The sequence below is a fragment of the Hyperoodon ampullatus genome (genome assembly GCF_949752795.1).
Source record: "Hyperoodon ampullatus genome assembly, chromosome: 5".
NCBI classification, from domain to species: Eukaryota; Metazoa; Chordata; class Mammalia; order Artiodactyla; family Ziphiidae; genus Hyperoodon; species Hyperoodon ampullatus.
The window spans coordinates 61783317-61803076 of NC_136918.1; the positions used below are offsets into that span (position 1 = coordinate 61783317).

Sequence of the window (19760 nt, forward strand, 5' to 3'; positions counted from 1 at the left end):
TATTCTGTAATCACTCAGTGCTCTGAGGAGAGAACAATGTTGGGGGAGCACATAGCTCACATTGGGGAGGGGACTCCGGGGAAGCTTCCTGGAGGAAGTAACATCCAGGCTGCCATCTGACAGAAGGGCATCATTCAGGCAGGTAAATGGGGCTTGGGAGAGTAGTTTTCTAGAAAGAGGATGCGAAGTACAAAGTTTGCTTGAGCAGAAGCAGTGTGATGCTTTTTGAAGAAGTCAGAAAACTCATCTGCAAAGGGGAAAGGAAGGAAAGATAAGGCTGGAGCATCAAGCCAGAACCATCAAGAAGGCCTTAGAGAACTGTGTTAAAGAGACAGACAAAGAGACAGACAGATAAAGAAGATGTGGTACATATATACAATGGAATATTACTCAGCCATAAAAAGGAACGAAATTGGGTCATTTGTAGAGACATGGATGGACCTAGAGATTGTCATACAGAGTGAAGTAAGACAGAAAGAGAAAAACAAATATCGTATATTAACGGATATATGTGGAATCTAGAAAAATGGTACAGATGAACAGGTTTGCAAGGCAGAAATAGAGACACTGATATAGAGAACAAATGTATGGACACCAAGGGGGGAAGTGGTGGTGGTGGTGGTGGTGGGATGAATTGGGAGATTGGGATTGACATATATACACTAATATATATATATAAAATAGATAACTAGTAAGAACCTGTTGTATAAAAAATAAATAAATAAAATAAAATTTAAAAAGATGTGTACACCCTTATGTTCATTTCAGCATTATTTATAATAGTCAATATGTGGAAGCAACCTAAGTGTCCATCAATAGATGAATGGATAAAGAAGAAGTGATACACACACACACACACACACACACACACACACACACAAATAAATAAAGAGGCGGATATTGGGGAACTGTACAGAGCCCCAAACATGTTTTAATCATGGGAATGACATGATGGGATTGGCATTTTGGAAATGATCACTAAGGCTGTATTTTTTGAAAATGGTTCGGGGGTGGAGATGGGAGCAGGATCAAAAGAAGGCGGAGAGACCACTTAGAGGGCTGGTACAATGGCCTGCCTGCACAGCAGAGATTAGTGGAGAGATTCGGGAGTGATGCTGCACAGAACTCGTTGATCAATTGAGTGTATTAAGGTGGTAACATACATTGAGTTGGGGAACACAGGAAGAGAAATGAGTATTTTTTTTTCTCCTTGAACTTTTTATTTTGAAAAATATCAAGCCTACAGAAATTTGAAAATGGAAAGACAAGTGCAGTGAGTATATACCCTCCACCCAGATTCAGTAATCGTTAATATTCTGCTGCCTGGGTAGCTTATAAACAACAGAAATTTATTTCTCACAGTTCTGGAGGCTGGGAGTCTGAGATCAGGGTACCAGCCTGGGTGGGTGAGCGCCCACTCCCAGGCTGTAGACTTCTTGTTGTGTCTTCACATGGTGGAGGGGGCTAGGGAGCTCTCTGAGGTCTCTTTTATAAGAGCACTAATTCCATCTATAAGGGCTCCATCTTCATAACCTGTCACTTCCCAATGGTCCCACCTCCTAATATCATCACACAGGCATTAAGGCATTAGGATTTCAACTTGTGAATTTTGGGGGGACGTGAATATTCAGAACATAGCACATGGTTTTACCTCAGTCATTTAAAAGTTATTTCAGGCATGATGATAGTTTGCCCCAATTAACTCAAAATATATCTCTTAGGAACAAGGGTCTTCTTCTAAATAACGGCAATGAAATTATCTTACCCAGGAAATTTAACTTCTTATATTACCTAATAAAAATGTGTGTATTAAAATATCGCTGTTTGTCCGGGTAATGTCTTTCATGTTTTTTTTTTTTAAATTATAGATCCCTTCCAGGATCACACATTTCCTTTAGTTTCCTTTAATCTAGAAGCATTCTCTTACTTTTTCTCATCTATCATGACATAGATATTTTTGAAGGGTCGTGTCAGATGTCTAGAACATCTCACAATCTGGATTTTCTTATTGATTCTTCACTGTTAGATTTAGGTTCACCATTTTTGGAAAAGATACTACGTAAGAAATGTTATGTCCACCTCTTGAATGACATCAGAGGCACAGCATGTCAGTTTGTCTCATTACTGGTGATGCTATAAGTTGGATCCCTTGATAAAGTGGGTCCAGTAGAGTTCTACTTTGTAAAGGTACCTGTGTCGTGGTACTTTGATATTGTGTTATAGTATTCTTCAGTAACTTTCACCCATTAGTTTAAGCATTAATTGATGATCTTTGCTTGAAACAATGACTACATAGTCTTGGAAAATGGTGACTTTTAAATTCTTTTGATCCTTGTTTATTCTCAATGTAGCATTCCTCTGTAATAAAGAGGCTTCCTCTTTCTCACTCTCTTTTCTCTCTTCCTTCTATTGTCTGTTTGTCTGTCTGTCTGTCTCTCTTGGGTGTTACTACAGACTCATGGATTCATTTATTCTATTCAATGCATTATTATCTATTACCATCATTATTCTTTCTGATACTGAAATTGCCGAAGTTTGGACAGTGTGAGCCCCTTCAAGCCAGCTCCTGCATCCTTTTTACATGTTTCCATCAATCTTTTATCACTTCCTTGCTTTCTGGCAGAGCTTCTGCATAACAGTCAACCTTAAACAACTGTGGACTTTGGTCAGTGAACAGACACTGGTAAATGCTGCCAGAAAAAATACTGGAGCTTCTCCCACAATTGATGTGGTATGATGAGACTACTATAAAGTTCTGGGGAAGGAAAAACCCCCAAAGCAGCCTGTCATAAAGGCCAAATTCTTTTTTTTTTTTTTTTCAGTTTGATGAGTTTAAAAAAAAAATTTTATTGGAGTAGAGTTGCTTTGCAATGTTGTGTTAGTTTCTGCTGTACAGCAAAATGAATCAGCTATACGTAAATGTATATCCCCTCCTTTTGGATTTCCTTCCCATTTAGGTCACCACAGAACACTGAGTAGAGTTCCCTGTGCTATACAGTAGCTTCTCATTAGTTATCTATTTTATACACAGTATCAATAGTGTATATATGTCAATCCCAATCTCCCAATTCATCCCACCCCCGCCTTCCCCCCTTGGTATCCATATGTTTGTTCTCTACATCTATGTCTATTTCTGCTTTGCCAATAAGTCATCTGCACCATTTTTCTAGACTCCACATATAAGTGATATTATACAATACTTGTTTTTCTCTTTCTGACTTACTTCACTCTGTATGACAGCCTCTAGTTCCATCCACGTCTCTACAAATGGCACTATTTCGTTCCTTCTTATGGCTGAGTAATATTCCGTTGTATATATGTGCCACATCTTCTTTATCCATTCATCTGTCGATGGACACTTAGGTTGCTTCCATGTCCTGGCTATTGTAAATAGTGCTGCGCTGAACATTGGGGTGCATGTATCTTTTTGAATTATGGTTTTCTCTGTGTATATGCCCAGTAGTGGAATAGCTGGGTCATATGGTAGTTTTACTTTTAGTTTGTTAAGGAACTTCCATACTGTTCTCCATAGTGGCTGTATCAATTTACATTCCCACCAACAGTGTAGGAGGGTTCCCTTTTCTCCATACCCTTTCCAGCATTTATTGTTTGTAGATTTTTTGATGATGACCATTCTGACTGGTGTGAGGTGATACCTCATTGTAGTCTCGATTTGCATTTCTCTAGTAATTAGTGATGTTGAGCATCTTTTCATGTGCCTCCTGGCCATCTGTATTGTCTTCTTTGGAGAAATGTCTATTTAGGTCTTCTGCCCATTTTTGGATTGGGTTGTTTGTTTTTTTGATGTTGAGCTGCATGAGCTGTCTGTATATTTTGGAGATTAGTCCCTTGGCAGCTGCTTCATTTGCAAATATTCTCTCCCATTCTGAGGGCTGTCTTTTCATCTTATTTACGGTTTCCTTTGCAGTGCAAAAGCTTTTAAGTTTCATTAGGTCCCATTTGTTTATTTTTGTTTTTGTTTTCATTATTCTAGGAGGTGGGCGAAAAAAGATCTTGCTGTAATTTATGTCAAAGAGTGTTCTCCCTATGTTTTCCTCTAAGAGTTTTATAGTATCTGGCCTTACATTTAGGTCTCGAATCCATTTTGAGTTTGTTTTTGTGTATGGTGTTAGGGGGTGTTCTAATTTCATTCTTTTACATGTAGCTGTCCAGTTTTCCCAGCACCACTTATTGAAGAGACTGTCTTTTCTCCATTGTATATTCTTGCCTCCTATGTCATAGATTAGGTGACCATAGGTGCATGGGAGGCCAAATTCTTCAGCAGAAGAGCTGAGGAAGAGATTAAGGGTGTGTGTATATGTGTGTGTGTGGGGGGCTGTATCTTAGTGGCTTGAAGCCACATGGAGGGAGGTTCATGAAAAACTAACAAGTATTTATATCTATATTTTATCAATGGCTGTGTTGCCTATGAGATTTTCTCAATGGCCCTTTATTGCCATGTCTTCGTCTGCTCTCTTGTTGTCTCCCATCTTGTCCACGTGCCCTTTCTGACACTATTCTCTTCCCATCTGCTTAAACAAACAACAAAACAAATACCAAATTCTTCTTCTCTCCTTTAGAGCAGCTTGAACCTTTTGCTTTCTTGATCGATGTCTTTCATGGGCCTCAGGTTTCACTTTCTAACTAAATAGAAGTCTCAAGAAATTTTCTCAAACAAAGATATTTTGGCATCAAATATTAACTTGGTACATTTTTCACCTTATAAGAACTTGAAAGAATCCACTAAAAGATTTAGTTAAAGGATTTTAATCTTCTTGGTAAGAACCATTTCAGGGAAAGAAGCTGGACTGCAAAGGTTGAGTAAATTGGAGGAGAGAAAATTGAGACAGTGTGTGAACGTGATTGCTTTGAGATGGCTGTTTGAAAGGAGAAGGTGGGACAGTAGCTGAAAGCAGATGGGAATGTCAGGGAAGATTTTTAACAGTTCAAGTAATTTGATTATGTTGAAATGCTTATGAAAAGGAGTCAAGAGAGAGCAAGAGAAGAGAGTCACTGAGGTGGTGGGGGAAGGACATATCCAGGAAACAGGAGAATTTCTGTTACCACAGGAAGGAAGGAAGGAAGGAAATGGCTACAGGTGCAGGTCAAACTCTATGTGCGTGCAGAAAACTAAGGAAGTTCCCATCTGATTGATGTCCCCTACCCCTCTTCCTCCTCCTCTCTATTTTCCTTCTTCATTGCTGTGAATTAATAGTCAGACTTCTGTGTTAGGAATGGACAGGGAAAGGATGAAGTAGGTGTTTGAAGAAAGTGAAAATAAGGGTAAGAGTTCTGCCAGGAAACATGGAAGCATTCCTAGTAGCATAGGAGGGACCTTTTGAGGTTGGTGATCATGCATTTTATTACTGTGACACCATTCTGTCCATTTCTGTGACATTTGTTCAGCAGCCTGGATGTAGGCATGGAGAAGATGCTTTTCCAGGGCTAGTGTTTCGCTAGACACCTGGGATGGAAGTGTGGCAGAGAAAAGGAATGAGTATAATGGCCAGAGGTTGGTTGAAGTGTTGGATTTCTGGTTTGAGAAGAATACGAAGAGCAGGAAGGAGCTGGTAATTTGGTTTAAAAAATTTTCCTCTGGAACCTGGGTTGGAATCTTTCTGACTTTTTAGTCATTTCCTGCTTACTATATTGATTCAGAGTTCATATGTAAATTTTAAGTAGACCAGCAGAAAGCTGGTCTAAGTAAGGGTTCTAAGTAAATAGATTTTAGCAAAATTGCCTGAGACCATTTGGGTATACACATTCCAACCTCATATTTTTCTGTTTTTTTGATGAATGTGCTATCCTAGAGAGAATCAGATTTTGTTGAAGTCAACATATTTGTGGCATGATGAAAGTAGTTAGGAATTGGAAATCCTAGATTCTAAGCCTATTTCTGACAGCAGTGAGCTATGTGACCTCAGAGAAGTCTTTTTAATTCTCTGGGCCTCAGTTTCTTCCTTTTAAATGAAGGGTTTGGTGTAGATTCTCTAAACTTTCTTCAAGCTCTAACATGCCTGAAGTTCATGGATGTGTGCAATTCTTTGACTCTGTCTGTGGTTTCCAGTGAAGAGAGAGCAATTGGTTTTAAAAACAGTATATGTTTATCCTACTGTAAGGATATTTCCAAATGAAGATCAATGAAGCTCAAATGTTTCTTGGCTATACCATTCCACTGGTCAGGCTCATCCCTCCAAGTTTTTAAGCTTAGGCAAAACAGATGATAGTGATAAACATGGTTTAGGTCCATAGCAGAAAATTAAAGACTTCCATAGACTTAGAGAAAAATATTATGACACTTACACTTCTCAGGGAATATGATCTTTATTTAAAAGAGAAAGATTTATTGACTCTATATCTTGCAACTGCAATTCACTTCTAATTTACCAGTTGAATAGGAAATCTACCTGTTGAATTTTTGGTTTGGGAGAGTTTAGTTCTAAACCTTAAATTCAATATGGGGGTTTCAGGGCCTGTGTCTTTGTTAGTCACAAAAATTTAACTCCATTTAGATTGGTAAGCTCTTGAATCATTGATATCATAATGTAAATGAAAATTAAAACCAACTAAAATCCATTGCAGCAAGAAAAAATAGCAGTATGAACCTTGGCTGGCAGACTAGTCTCTTCTGTTGTTCAATCTCTCATGGATGTTCATTGGTAGATAAAAATTGCAAGGGATGATATAAACTGATGCATCTGTTTGAAATAACATATCTAATCTTCTGCTCCAGAAGTTGTTCACAGGGTTTGACAGCAAACTCTAATACATATTCATAACCAATGCACTTTGTGACCAAGGGAAATTGAAGCAAGTGCAATGGAATGAAGTGTGAGGAAGCAGCATGCCAATTTTAAACTTAATTCTAGGGCTTCCCTGGTGGCGCAGTGGTTCAGAGTCCGCCTGCCGATGCAGGGGACGCGGGTTCGTGCCCCAGTCCGGGAAGATCCCACATGCCGTGCAGCGGCTGGGCCCGTGAGCCGTGGCCGCTGAGCCTGCGCGTCCGGAGCCTGTGCTCTGCAACGGGAGAGGCCACAACAGTGAGAGGCCTGCGTACCAAAAAAAAAAAAAAAAAAAAAAAAAATTAATTATAGAGATGGGGGGAAGGATGCACTGAGATAGTATATCTTCATCCAGCTGTCATGGAGCTTTACCCAAAAATCATGTTACCTATTTGATAGAAGAAATATTATTTTTGGTTAATTACTTGATAAAACCAGCAGATTCTGGGGAAAACAAGATTCTGAGATCCTATTAGAAACTATTTTTTTATGTAGAGAAAAAGAAGCACTGCAGAATTTTAATCATCTAAAAAAATTTTTTTTTCAGACTTAAGAAAGATTTCTGGTCCACACAAGATTTCAGTTCATGGAATGTTTTTGACATGTTTAAGTCCTAAATTCAGTTTGAAATTAGGAAAAGCAATAATTAGTGTTATTCTTGTGATTTTTTTACTTTTGGTAACCTAGAGCCATGTGTCATTCAATGTTATCAGCATCCCTGGGCTCCCCACTCTAATGTAAGTACTCGAAGAGCATAGACTTCAACTACCTTGTTCAGAGCTGGTGCTGAGGGCTTAGAATAGTGTTTGGCATGGAGAAGGCACTTACTAAGTGTTTGTTGAATGAATGAATAAATAAATCTACCTCATGATACCTTGTATGATGTACATGTTCAATATATATTTTATTAATAAATAGATCAATGGATGGAAATACTTCTCTAAGTGGTTTACAACTTGCCATTTGACATTAATTTTCAGAATCTGAAAGTAAATACTCAACAATATCAGGCAGTGAAACTTGGGTCAGTGACATGTTAACCGACTATCAGCTTTGACAAAGGAGAAAATACCCAGATTTCTGACTAAATTGGATTGTGCTCTCTCTGTAGTAGGACTTGTATTCTTGTCTTGGGAAAGTATTCTTGTATTCTTGTCTTGGGGAAGTCCCTGTTCACAGAGTAGGAAAAAAAAGAAAAAAATTTTGCCCTCATTTCATTATAAAATATTGCTATAGGAAAAAGTCAAGGAAAAAACAAAGATAAACAACATTTCTAAGAGTCAACAGATTTGGAAATATTTGTGTCTGCTTTGGGAATGTTTGATCTGTTTTGCCAGCAAGTATGTCAATGTTCAGCCTTACTAGAACTATTTTTTAGAAACCAGTTGGTGACTCTTAAGAAGAATGAGAATACCCCAGCTTGGTGAGGTATAGGCAGTCTCATACTTTGTTAATGGAAATGTAAATTTGTTGAGTCTTCTGGAGGAAGATTTGGCAAAATACATCAAAAACTTGTGCAAATTCTTTGACTCAGCAATTCTGCTTCTAGGGAATTTCCCTCAGGAAATAATTAGACAAACAAGCAAAGATGTATGTGCAGGAATGTTTGTTGCAGGGTTGTTTCTATGAAACAGGAACACATTGGGAACAATTGAAGTTTTTATTAACAGGGGTTATAAATTTTATGCCTTTCCATAGAATATTCCGTGGCCATTAAAATGATGTTAAAGACCAATATATATTATACAAGGCATAGCTTCATGGTACGATGTAAAATGGAAAAAGCAGCACACAAAGGTATGTAAATCATGACACCATTTGGTAAATAATGCACAGGTATTTCTGTTTCTGCCTAGGAACAAGTCTGGTAGGCTGTTGGCATTACGGAGGATTTTAATTTTTGGCTTATCTATATCTTGTCTTTTCTATAGTAAACAAGGATTATTTTATGCAAAAAATAAATAATTTTTAAATGTGTTGGCACACTCATATATTGCTAATTGAAAGTATGTGATCTCTTCTTGGTGAAAAAAAGGGCTGTCAAGTTTCTTAGAAAGGGTATATTTTCAGAATTTTGTGCTTAGCCTTAGTGCTCAGTTTTTATATAAGTTACAGTGAAATCCAAATCTTAACAAAGCTCAAAAGCTGAAGAGAATGTAACAGAGTTCATGCTTTTTTTTTTTTTTTTCTTAAAGACAGCTCACAAGAACTGACTGTAGTTGCAGAAAATGCTTTCTAGGTAAAAGGAGATGATTTTTAGAATATTCTTTGAAAGGGATTCAGGAAGACAGGAAGATTTTTCTAATGGTCTAAAGTCGTGCTTGCTGAGATAATCAGCCAGACATTCTGAGTATATTAGCTTCCTTGCAAGAACAATGAGAGGCCATAGCTGGTTATTTTCTTACTCATAGTTACATAGACATAGCAAAATAAACTTCTTAACATCATCTTAGGAAGAGCTGAACGAGAATACATTTTCTAATGGATCATTCACTCTTCAATTTTATTAGAAAAGGAGTTCTAATAGATGCAGAGGTACTAATTATTACTCAAAAAGACCAGACAGAGAATCATGGCTAATAGGAGTGAAAGGGTATACTTTAAAACATTATGAGGTAGTTTTTATTTGGAAGGCCTACATTCAAATTAGAACAAATTGTCTATGGGAAGAAGGTTTTGTTAAAGCCATACTAATTAAATTTTCAGTTGAAGGAACTGAGAATTATTTTATGCTCTATGTTTTATAATGAAATCCAATTTCATAAATTCTTTTTTTTGCGCTACGCGGGCCTCTCACTGTTGTGGCCTCTCCCGTTGCGGAGCACAGGCTCCGGACGCGCAGGCTCAGCGGCCATGGCTCACAGGCCCAGCCACTCCGCAGCATGTGGGATCTTCCCGGACCGGGGCATGAACCCGTGTACCCTGTATCGGCAGGCGGACTCTCAACAACTGCGCCACCAGGGAAGCCCCAATTTCATAAATTCTTAATATTTCCCTAGCTAGACTAAATATATGCTTGTGAATTTAACTTGATGTGGATGTGTCTTCAACAATAATAAATATTGTTTGAATAAAATTGTTTAATGTGGGACTTCCCTGGTGCATATTTATTTAGAATGAAGGATTTTCATGGTAAAACCATGGTTTTATTTTAAAACTAAAAGCAAAAAAAGCTAGTGAGTGAACAATTAGTAATAGAATTGCCAAGTATGTCATACAATTGTGCTTCTCTGTCACATTTCATAAATTGGAAGTATTTCTCAAAATTTCCCCTGGTGCATATTGGCATTATCAATGTGCAGAAAATTATAAAGTTGATCGTATATGTTACTTTGGGGAAGAAAATTAATTTTCTTCTTTGTTTATGGTCTATTTGCCATTCCATATTCTAGAATGTAAAAAAGAAATTGTCTTGGTATTTGTCAGTCAGAACAGTTTCTTGTTCGTAGAAATAAAAATAAATTACAAACTTATAGGAAGAAAATAAGGTTTGGCTTTAAAATGCTTTTTGTTAAAGGGATAATGATATAGATTTGAGAGGCTGATTGATGTCATTACATAATAGTTTAAAATTGAGATCAACTTGACTTAGCTTTCAGGAACAGTTTGCAGTTTGGGCTCAAATGGAGTGTTTTTAAGATAAGGTTTCTTTCCGTACTCAAGATCTGGGTCACTGAAAAATTTCCATCATCTAAACTTTTTAGTCTAAAAATAATTTAACAAAGTTAAGAATGATGGACTTCTGAGTAGTTCAAACGGCTAAATACCAATTATTTCTCAGAAAGTTAATTTAATTAATTAAAAGCTTAGACTAACTTCTATTAAACACTTGATTACTTAGTTCTCACACACGTGGTATCTCAGTTAACCGTTTTTATTAAGACTTTATATTTTTAGAGCAGTTTTAGGTTCACAACAAAATTAAGGGGAATGTACAGAGGTTACTCATATACCCCTTACCCTGAAACATGCACACCCTCCCCCATTATCCGCATCCCCACCAGAGTAGTACGCTTGTTACAACTCATAAATCTACTTTGACACATCATAATCACCCAAAAAGTCCAGTTTGCATTAAGGTTCACTCTTGGTGTTGTACGTTCTATGGGTTTGGACGAATGTATCACGACATGTATGCGTTAATGTGGTTCCATACAGAGTAGTTTCAATGCCCTGAAAATTCTCTGTGCTCTGCTTATTCATCGTCCTCCACCACTCTAATCCCTGGCAACCACTGATCTTTTTACTGTCTCCATAATTTTGCCTTTTCCAGAATGTCATGTAGTTGGAATCATACAGCGTGTAACCTTTTCAGATTGGCTTCTTTCTGTTAGTAACATGCATTTAAGTTTGCTCCATGTCTTTTCATGGCTTGAGAGCTCATTTCTTTTTAGCACTGAATACTATTCTATTCTGTGGATGTACTATAGTTTATTTATCCATTCACCTATGAAGTACATCTTGGTTGCTTCCAAGTATTGGCAATTATGAATAAAGCTGCTATAAAGATCAGTGTGCAGGCTTTCGTGTGGATATTAGTTTTCAAATCCTTTGAGTAAATTCTAAGGAGTGTGATTGCTGGATCTACATATGGTAAGAGTATGTTTAATTTTGTAGGAAACTGCTAACCTCTCTTCCAAAGTGTCTCTATGATTTTATGTTGCCACCAGCAATGTATGAGAATTCCTGTTACTTTACATCTGTGTCAGCATTTACTGTTGTTAGTGTTCCAGATTTTGGCCATTCTAACAGGTAAGTAGTAATATATCACTGTTGTTTTAATTTGCATTTCCCTGATATGATATGGAACATCCTTTCATATGCTTATTTGCCCTCTGTATATGTTCTTTGGTGAGGTATCTATTAAGGTCCTTGGCCCATTTTTAATTGGATTATTTGTTTTCTTATTGTCAAACTTTAAGAATTCTTTGTATATGTTGGATGAATTATCTATCAGATGTATCTTTTGAAAATACTTCCCTGTCTATGGCTTGTCTACTAATTCTCTTGAAATTGTTTTTCATGAGAAGGTTTTAAATTTTAATGAAATCCAGATTATGAATTCTTTCTTTCATGGATTGTGCCTTTGGTGTTTCATCTAAAAACAAACCTAAATGACCAAACTCAAGGTGATTTAGGTTTGTTTCTATGTTATCTTCTAGGAGTTTTATAGTTTTGTGTTTTACATTTAGGTCTGTGATCCATTTTGAGTTAATCTTTGTGAATGGTATAAGGTCTGTGTCTAGATCCATTTTTTTGCTATGTGGATGTCCAGTTATTCCAGCACCATTTGTTGAAGATTTTGTCTTTTCTCCATTGTATTGCTTTTGGTCCTTTGTCAAATATCAGTTGACTGTGTTTATATGGCTCTATTTCTGGGCTCTCTATTCTGTTTCATTGATCTGTTTCTATATTCTTATGCCAATACCACACTGTCTGGGTTACTGCAGTTTTATAATAAATCTTGAAGTTGGGTAGAGTCAGGCTTCCAACTTTGTTCTTGTCCTTCACATTGTGTTAGCTCATCTCAGTCTTTGGCCTCACCATATAAATTTGGAGTCAGTTTTTCAATATCCACAAAATAACTTGCTGAGACTTTTATTGGAATTGCATGGAATCTATAGATTATCTTGGGAAAAACTGAGATCTTGACAATACTGAATCTTCCTCTCTATGAACATGGAATATCTCTCCAATAATTTAGTTCTTGACTTTGCTGATAGGAATTTTGTAGTTTTCCTCATATAGATCTCATACACACTTTGTTAGATTTATATGTATTTCATTTTTGAGGGTGCTAATGTAAAATGATATTATGGTTTTAATATCAAATTCTTCTCGTTCATTGATGGTGTATAGGAAAGCTACTGACTTTTGTATATTAATCTTGTATCCTGCAATCTTGTTATCATCATTTCTTAGTTCCAGGAGCTTTTTGTTGATTCTTTCAGATTTTCTACATAGATGATCATGTCATCTGCGAACAAAGACAGTTTTATTTTTCTTCCCAATCATTATAATTTTACTTCCTTTTCCTGTCTTACTGCATTAAGTATAGCTTCCAATATGATATTGAAAAGCAATGGTGAGAGGAAGACATGCTTGCCTTGTACCTGATCCTTTGTAGGAATGCTACAAGTTTCACCATTAAGTATGATGTTAGCTGTATGTTTTTGGCAGATATTCTTTACCAAGTTGAGGAAGTTTCCTTCTATTCTTAGTTTACTAAGAGTTTTTATCATGAATGGGTGTTGAATTTTGTCACATGCTTTTTCTGCATTTACTGATATGTCATTTAACCTTCATAATCATTTTCTTGAGACTGATATTTTGCTATATCCACTTTACAGATGGGAGAATTAAGCCTCAATAGTGAAGTAACTTGCCAGTTGTTCCCACAGTCTCTGATGGAACCAGAATTAAACCTACAGTTGTTTGAACTGCTCTACAATATGCTGCCTCCCTGTGTTTACCGTCAATTCTGACTCTTTGGCTCTGAGGTAGTAGAAAAATAGATTCTCTCATCATGAAGCTCAACGAACTAAACAGCCTATCAATATTAAGCTATATACTTATTTGAAATACAGATGCTTCTCATTATTCATGGATTCTGTATTTATGAACTTGCCTACTTGCTAAAACTTATTTGTAACCCCCAAGTCAATACTCAAGGCACCTTCATGGTCATTCACACACATGTACAGAGTGGCAAAAAGTTGCAGTCTTCCAGTGTGCCGGTTCAGTGCTGAGGTCAAACTCAGTGACACCCTGCCTTCTTATTCCAGCTCTCATACCATAAACAAGTGTCCTATTTGTGCTCCACTTGGTGCCAGGTTTTTGCATTTTGTGCTTTTTTTTGTAATTTCACTGTTTAGAATGGCTCCCCAAGTGTAGTGTAAAGTTCTAAGTGCAAGAAGGTTGTGCTGTGCCTTATGGAGAAAATACGTGTGTTAGATAAGCTTCACTCAGTCTTGACTTAGAGTAGTGTTGGCCATGAATTCATGGTTAATGAATTAACAGTATATATTAAAATGTCTTTCAGTGGAAACAGACATAAAACAAAATTATGAATTGACGATGAAAATATTGTGACCAGAGGCTCACAGAAACCTAATGTTGTATTTCCCATAAAAGCCATGGTTCAGTATCTGCTAATTTAGTGTTTGCAAAGGCTTTATAGAACATAACTACCACGAATAATGAAAATCAACTTATAAGGTTTCACTGTCTTTGTAATGGTGTGTTCATAGAGGTGACTTCTTGCCCTTGGATTAAAGTGTCACTGTGATATCATTTTACTGGCTATGCTAAACTTTCTTCAGGGATTCACCCATTTTCTCTAAACCACTGTATTTGTTTCCTATTGATGCTATAACAAATTGCCACAAACTTAGTAGCATAAACCTCGCAAATGTATCATTTTACAGTTCTACAGCTCAGATTTCCAAAATGGGTTTTACAGGGCTAAAATCAATGTGTTGTCAAGATTGTCTTCCTTCTGGAGCCTCTAGGGGATAATCTCTTTCCTTACCTTGTCCAGCTTCTAGAGGTCACCTGCAGTCCTTGGTTCATAGCCCTGCATCACTCTGACCTCTGCACCCATCATCATATCAAACCTCTGACTCTCCTATCTCCCTCTGCTAGTTATAAGGACATCTGTGATTGAGGATGTCAGCTTGTAGGTCTGTCAGTTATTTGCTCTGCAGCCCCAATTAATTTAAGTATAGCACCATTATAAAGTAGGTGTTTTTCTTTGCATCTTGGAAGAATCGCTGATTAGATCCACCTTTGGGGGTAGCACAGTGCTCTGGTATTTAGGACGTTTTCACTGATGTCTTGTTTTTTTTTCCTGTTTCTAGCCCTCAGAGCCAAGTCAAACCATTTGTATGTCCAGAGAAGAGTTTGTGCAGAGGATGACAGAGATTGTTGGTTGGGGCACAAAGGAAGAATATAGAGAGCTCTTTGATAAAGTGGATGTGGCCCAAGATGGCTGTATTAATTGGGACAAGCTGACTTCATTTATGCTGTTAACACTTTATGAGAAAGATGAACAAGCAAAGGCAATGGTGGTTCCCCAGTGGAAAGACCTTGAATTCCTCCCGGTGAAATGCAAGGGCACCATTCAAAAAGTAATTTTCTTAACAAGTTCAAGTCGTTATCTGATCATCAGGAAGGAAGGTTTAGTAGGAATCTGGGGAGAGAATTTAAAGCTGCAAGAAATGCTTCCCATCATTTCAGATGCTAACAAGCTTAAACACCTGTGGCTGACAAGTATGGCTTTTCTGGACAATGAAAACAAGGTACAGAGTCTTTATAAATAAATTTATTGCTTGTAAAAGGGGGGAAATGATAGGACAGGGCTCCTGATCAATAGCAAGTATAACACTAGCAGTGACAGAGAGCTGAATTACTCTTTTGTACCTCTCATCTCACCTGGAGGGAATGCAAGTAAATCCAATTCACAGACTGTTCTGTTGTGTGCCTTTAAATAACAAGGCTGGTAGTGGCTCAGATTGTTGGCTCTGTCCCCAGTGAGGCCATGCTGCATTACTAGCTGATAAGACCTTTATGACTGTAGTTTTTAGCAGAGTCTTGGATCTGTATGCAGAGCTGAGAGGCTATATCAGTGCATAGCACAGCTCAGTGCAATTTCAGGGAACTGCTTATCTGATGTTGACCACTGTACTAGTCAGTTTCTTAATTTTGATGGGTAGGGCCCATTCAGTCCAAATACCCTCATATAACTAGACCTATGAGAAAGATAACATACTGAAAGGAAAGTCAATTTGTGAGGGAAGAATGCAGCTTAAAGAATCCATATTCTTGGTATTTTACATTAAGCAGATGGTAAATTTTACTACGAAAAAATTTAAGCTTACACACAAGAAGGGATAATCCCATTAAGAACCAATATCCACCCTTAGCCATTTACAATTCACAGCCAATCTTGTTTCATCTACATCTCCCCTCTATTGAAATCCAAAACATCCAATCATCTAATCTGTAAATATTTCAGTATTTTGAAAAAAGTCTCTCTTTTTAGCATAAACATAATACCATATCACATTTAATATCAATAGCAATAATTCCTTAATATCATCAAATATCCACTCATGTACATATTTCTGTCTTATGATTTTTTTAATAGTTTGTTAATTGTTTGTTTGATAGTTTGAATCACCTAATGACTAATAATGTTGAGTATATTTCTATGTGCTGATTTGCTAACTATTTATCCTCTTCGGTGAAGTGTCTATTCAAATCCTTTGCCCATTTTTTATTGAGTTTATTTTGTTATTATTGAGTTTTGAGAGTTCTTTATATATTCTGGTTTTATGCAATTATATGATGGATAATTTACAAATATTGTATCCCAGTTTGTGCTTTGTCTTTTCTTTCTCTTACACTGCCTTTGATATTTCATTTTCAAGATTGTTCATTGCTAGTGAATATAAATAGTTTTTAAAAAATAATCTTATATTCTAAACTTTGCTGAACTCACTTATTGGGTCTAATTGGTTTTGTTGTTTTTGTTGATTCCCTAAGATTTTCTGTATATAAGATCGTGTCATCTACAAATAGAGTTAGTTTAACTTCTTCCTTTCCAATCTGGATGCCTTTTATTTACTTTTCTTGCCTAATTTCCCTGGCTAGAAACTCCAGCACAGTGTTGAAAAGAAGTGGTGAGAGTGAACAGCCTCGTCTTATTTCTGATCTTAGGGAGAATACAATCAATTTTTCACCATTAAGTATGATATCAGCTGTAGGTTGTGTTTTTGTTTTGTTTTGTTTTGTACATGCTCTTTATCAAGTTTCTTTCTATTCCTAATTTGTTGAATATTCTTATCATGAAAATGCATTGGGTTTTGTTAAATGCTTTTTTGTATTTATTAAGATGATCATACCACCTTTTTCCTTTATTCTATTAATATGGTGTATTACATTAGTTGATATTTGTATGTGTTAAACTAACCTGGTATTCCTGGTGTTGGGAGGAAGAAATTTTCCTCTACCCTTCTAGGTTGGTCCAATAATTAAATTGAAAGGAGACAGATTAACAAGGGAAATCAAACAAAAGTCTAATAACATGTATATATGGAAGGGACCCAGGAAAACTGAGTAACTCACCAAAGTGTCCAAAGACTTCACCTTAAATATCATCTTTAACAAAGACAAAAGAGGGTGTTGGGATGGTGGTTTGGGATTTCAAAGGGGATGAAGGCAATTTACATGGGGATAGAAAAGCAAATATATGGTATACAAATATTTGCCGGACCATACAGAGATGCTGGGACTCAGAGTGGACTCTAGACCCTGAGTTTCTGCCATCACATCTAGCCCATGGTCTTTGCAGATATCTCTGGTGATAGCTCTATTCTAGGAACAGGCCCTTTATCCAAATTCTTCAGGCAGCTGGGGGGAGGTAAAAAGAAAAACTTCCTGAGTCTTCTGTTTCTTAAAAATAATCAACCTAAATTAATCCTCATGCCAAAGAGACACATTTTGAGGTGGCAAATTTTGTTTCCCTACACTGGTATAAATATTATTTGGTCACGGTGTGTAATCTTTTTTATATGTTGCTAGATTCTCTTTGATACTATTTAGCTGAAGATTTTTACATCTATATTCATTAGGAATATTGGTCTGCAGTTTTCTTTTCTTGTGATATCTTCGTGTGGTCTTGGTATTAGGAAATACCGGCCTCATAAAATTATTTGGAAAGTGTTCCCTCCATTTCTAGTTTTTGGAAGAGTTTGAGAAAGATTGGGTTTAATTCTTTAAATGTTTGATAGAACTTATTAATGAAAAGTCATCCAGGCCTGGGATTTTCTTTGTGGGAAATTTTTTTGATTACAAATTCAATCTTTCTATTTTTTATATGTCTGCTGAGATTTTCTATTTCTTCTTGAGTTAGTTTAGGTAATTTTGTGTTTCTAGGCATTTGTACATTTCATTTCAGTTATCTAATTTGTTGGCTTACAGTTGGTCATGGTATTCTCTTATAATCCTTTTCTTAATTCCTGTAAGGTTGATGGTAATATCTGCTCTTTTATTTCTGGATTTAGTAATGTTTATCTTCTCTCTCTTTTGGGGGGGTTACTCTAGCTAAAGTTTTGTCAATTTTATTTACAAATGTATTTACCCTTTCTTAAATAGTTTTTAGGATTTTATTTGACTTAGGAAGGCTACTTACAGAATTTTTATTAATTTATTTCTGTGAAAGCCTCTGCTTGCCTCATAAAACATGCTTTTTAAAGTTTCTGTATGGTTGTGTGATGCTGTAGCCCTCTATGTCCTTGTCTTTCCTGTGATTAGTTGCTTAGTCTCCCATGGGTGGAAGAAGTTGGGGGTCTGTAAAGTAGGGATAGGGAAGAAAGTGTGTTCAAATGGGAAAGGTTTTATCTTGCCTAGAATACTTGGTTAGAATAAAGCACATTTGTGCCACCATGCTATACTTCTGTAATACATTAAGGACCCTCAGGTGCAAATGTCTGGTTTGGTGCTAAGATTTGCATGTCTGCTTTTCATATTGTTTTCACTAAATCCATCAGAAATATTTTCTGATTTTCTACTTTGCTACTTTAGATAACAGTGGCTTTTACAAGAAAAGAGATTTGTTTCTATGATCTGCTGTCCAAAGAAGAATTTCCTTGTCAATATAAACCCCAAGGCCTGAAAGGAACACCAATTTGCATGGATTATTGGTACAACCCCCCTTTTTTTTTTTAAACTGAAGTGAATTTTAATACAGAAAATGAAGACAGCATTTTGCAAATTTATCGCTCAAAGGGGTATCTCTATTTGAGGAAATCAAATACCGCAAAAAAAAAAAAAAAAAGAAATGGTTACCAAGGTAATGCAGGTCAGGGGATCAAAGGTGAAGGGTCACACATTATTAAAAAGAAATCCAAAAGGACGGCTGCATCATGATCTCTCATTAGTGTTCCAACGGTGCCTCTCTTTGGGTAAACTTGAACATTTCGGCAGACATTCAAGCAGCTTTTTCAGTAAAAAGATTTTTGCATGACTACTATTGCTGTTCCCATGATCATCTTCCGGCTTGTTTTCGGCAGCCATTTCCCCTCCGCGCGCCACAGACTCCTCCTCCTCGCGACCGGGACCCCGAGCGCGCGCCTCGTACCGCAGCCGGCGCCGCAGCCGGCGCCGCAGCTGCCGCCGCCGCAGCTGCCGCCGCCGGCCCTGGTACAACCCTTTTGATGCCAATGAGTCAGTTCTTTCTCTTGGGGACATAACCGGAAAGGTAAGTGAGGGAAGGATAAGGTTGAACACTATGGATTTAATCATCAAAGCTTAGCTCAAAATAGAAATAGGGTACAATGAATGTGACCCCCTAATTGAACTACTTTATAGATTACAAGGCCACACACCTTGGACATGAAAAAGATGGATTAGGTCATAATTCTTCTCCTTGCATATGAAAACCAATCTGCCCTTTGGTTTTCTTGCCTGTGTATAGTCTCATTTTACTTATTTAGAAAAAAATATTTGCTAACTTTTTCACCATAGGATGCTTAATCAATTAGACCCCAATTTTTTTTTTTTTTTTTTTTTTTTGCGGTACGCGGGCCTCTCACCGTTGTGGCCTCTCCCGTCGCGGAGCAGCGGGCCCAGCCGCTGCGCGGCATGTGGGATCTTCCCGGACCAGGGCACGAACCTGTGTCCCCTGCATAGGCAGGCGAACTCTCAACCACTGCGCCACCAGGGAAGCCCCATAGACCCTAATATTAATAAACAGTTAATATTGTGTCTAAAGTTATCTCTAATAATTCTTTCAAATTGTTCACATTTTCATTTATAAGATTTCAGGCTTCTCAGTAGCAAGCTCCTGGGAAATGCTTATTTCCTGTCTCTTGTGACAAAGGAATAGGTGCATTAGAGAGAGCAGCACTGAACCCCAGACACTGCATACAATGATTTCTGTCTTCCCATCAAATTCCACCCGACCTCTGAAAAATG

At 37.1% G+C, this 19760-nt stretch overlaps 1 protein-coding gene across 1 annotated transcript in view; it reads left to right on the plus strand.

Moving 5' to 3' along the window:
* The window catches only part of WDR49 (WD repeat domain 49), a gene marked incomplete at both ends in the record, with an annotated part of 136260 nt that overhangs the window by 11569 nt on the left and 104931 nt on the right, over positions 1-19760 (plus strand). Inside the window, 3 exon segments of the mRNA XM_079705231.1 lie at positions 14642-15082; positions 18369-18487; positions 18969-19044. Of these exon segments, the coding sequence (XP_079561357.1) occupies positions 14642-15082; positions 18369-18487; positions 18969-19044 (636 nt within the window).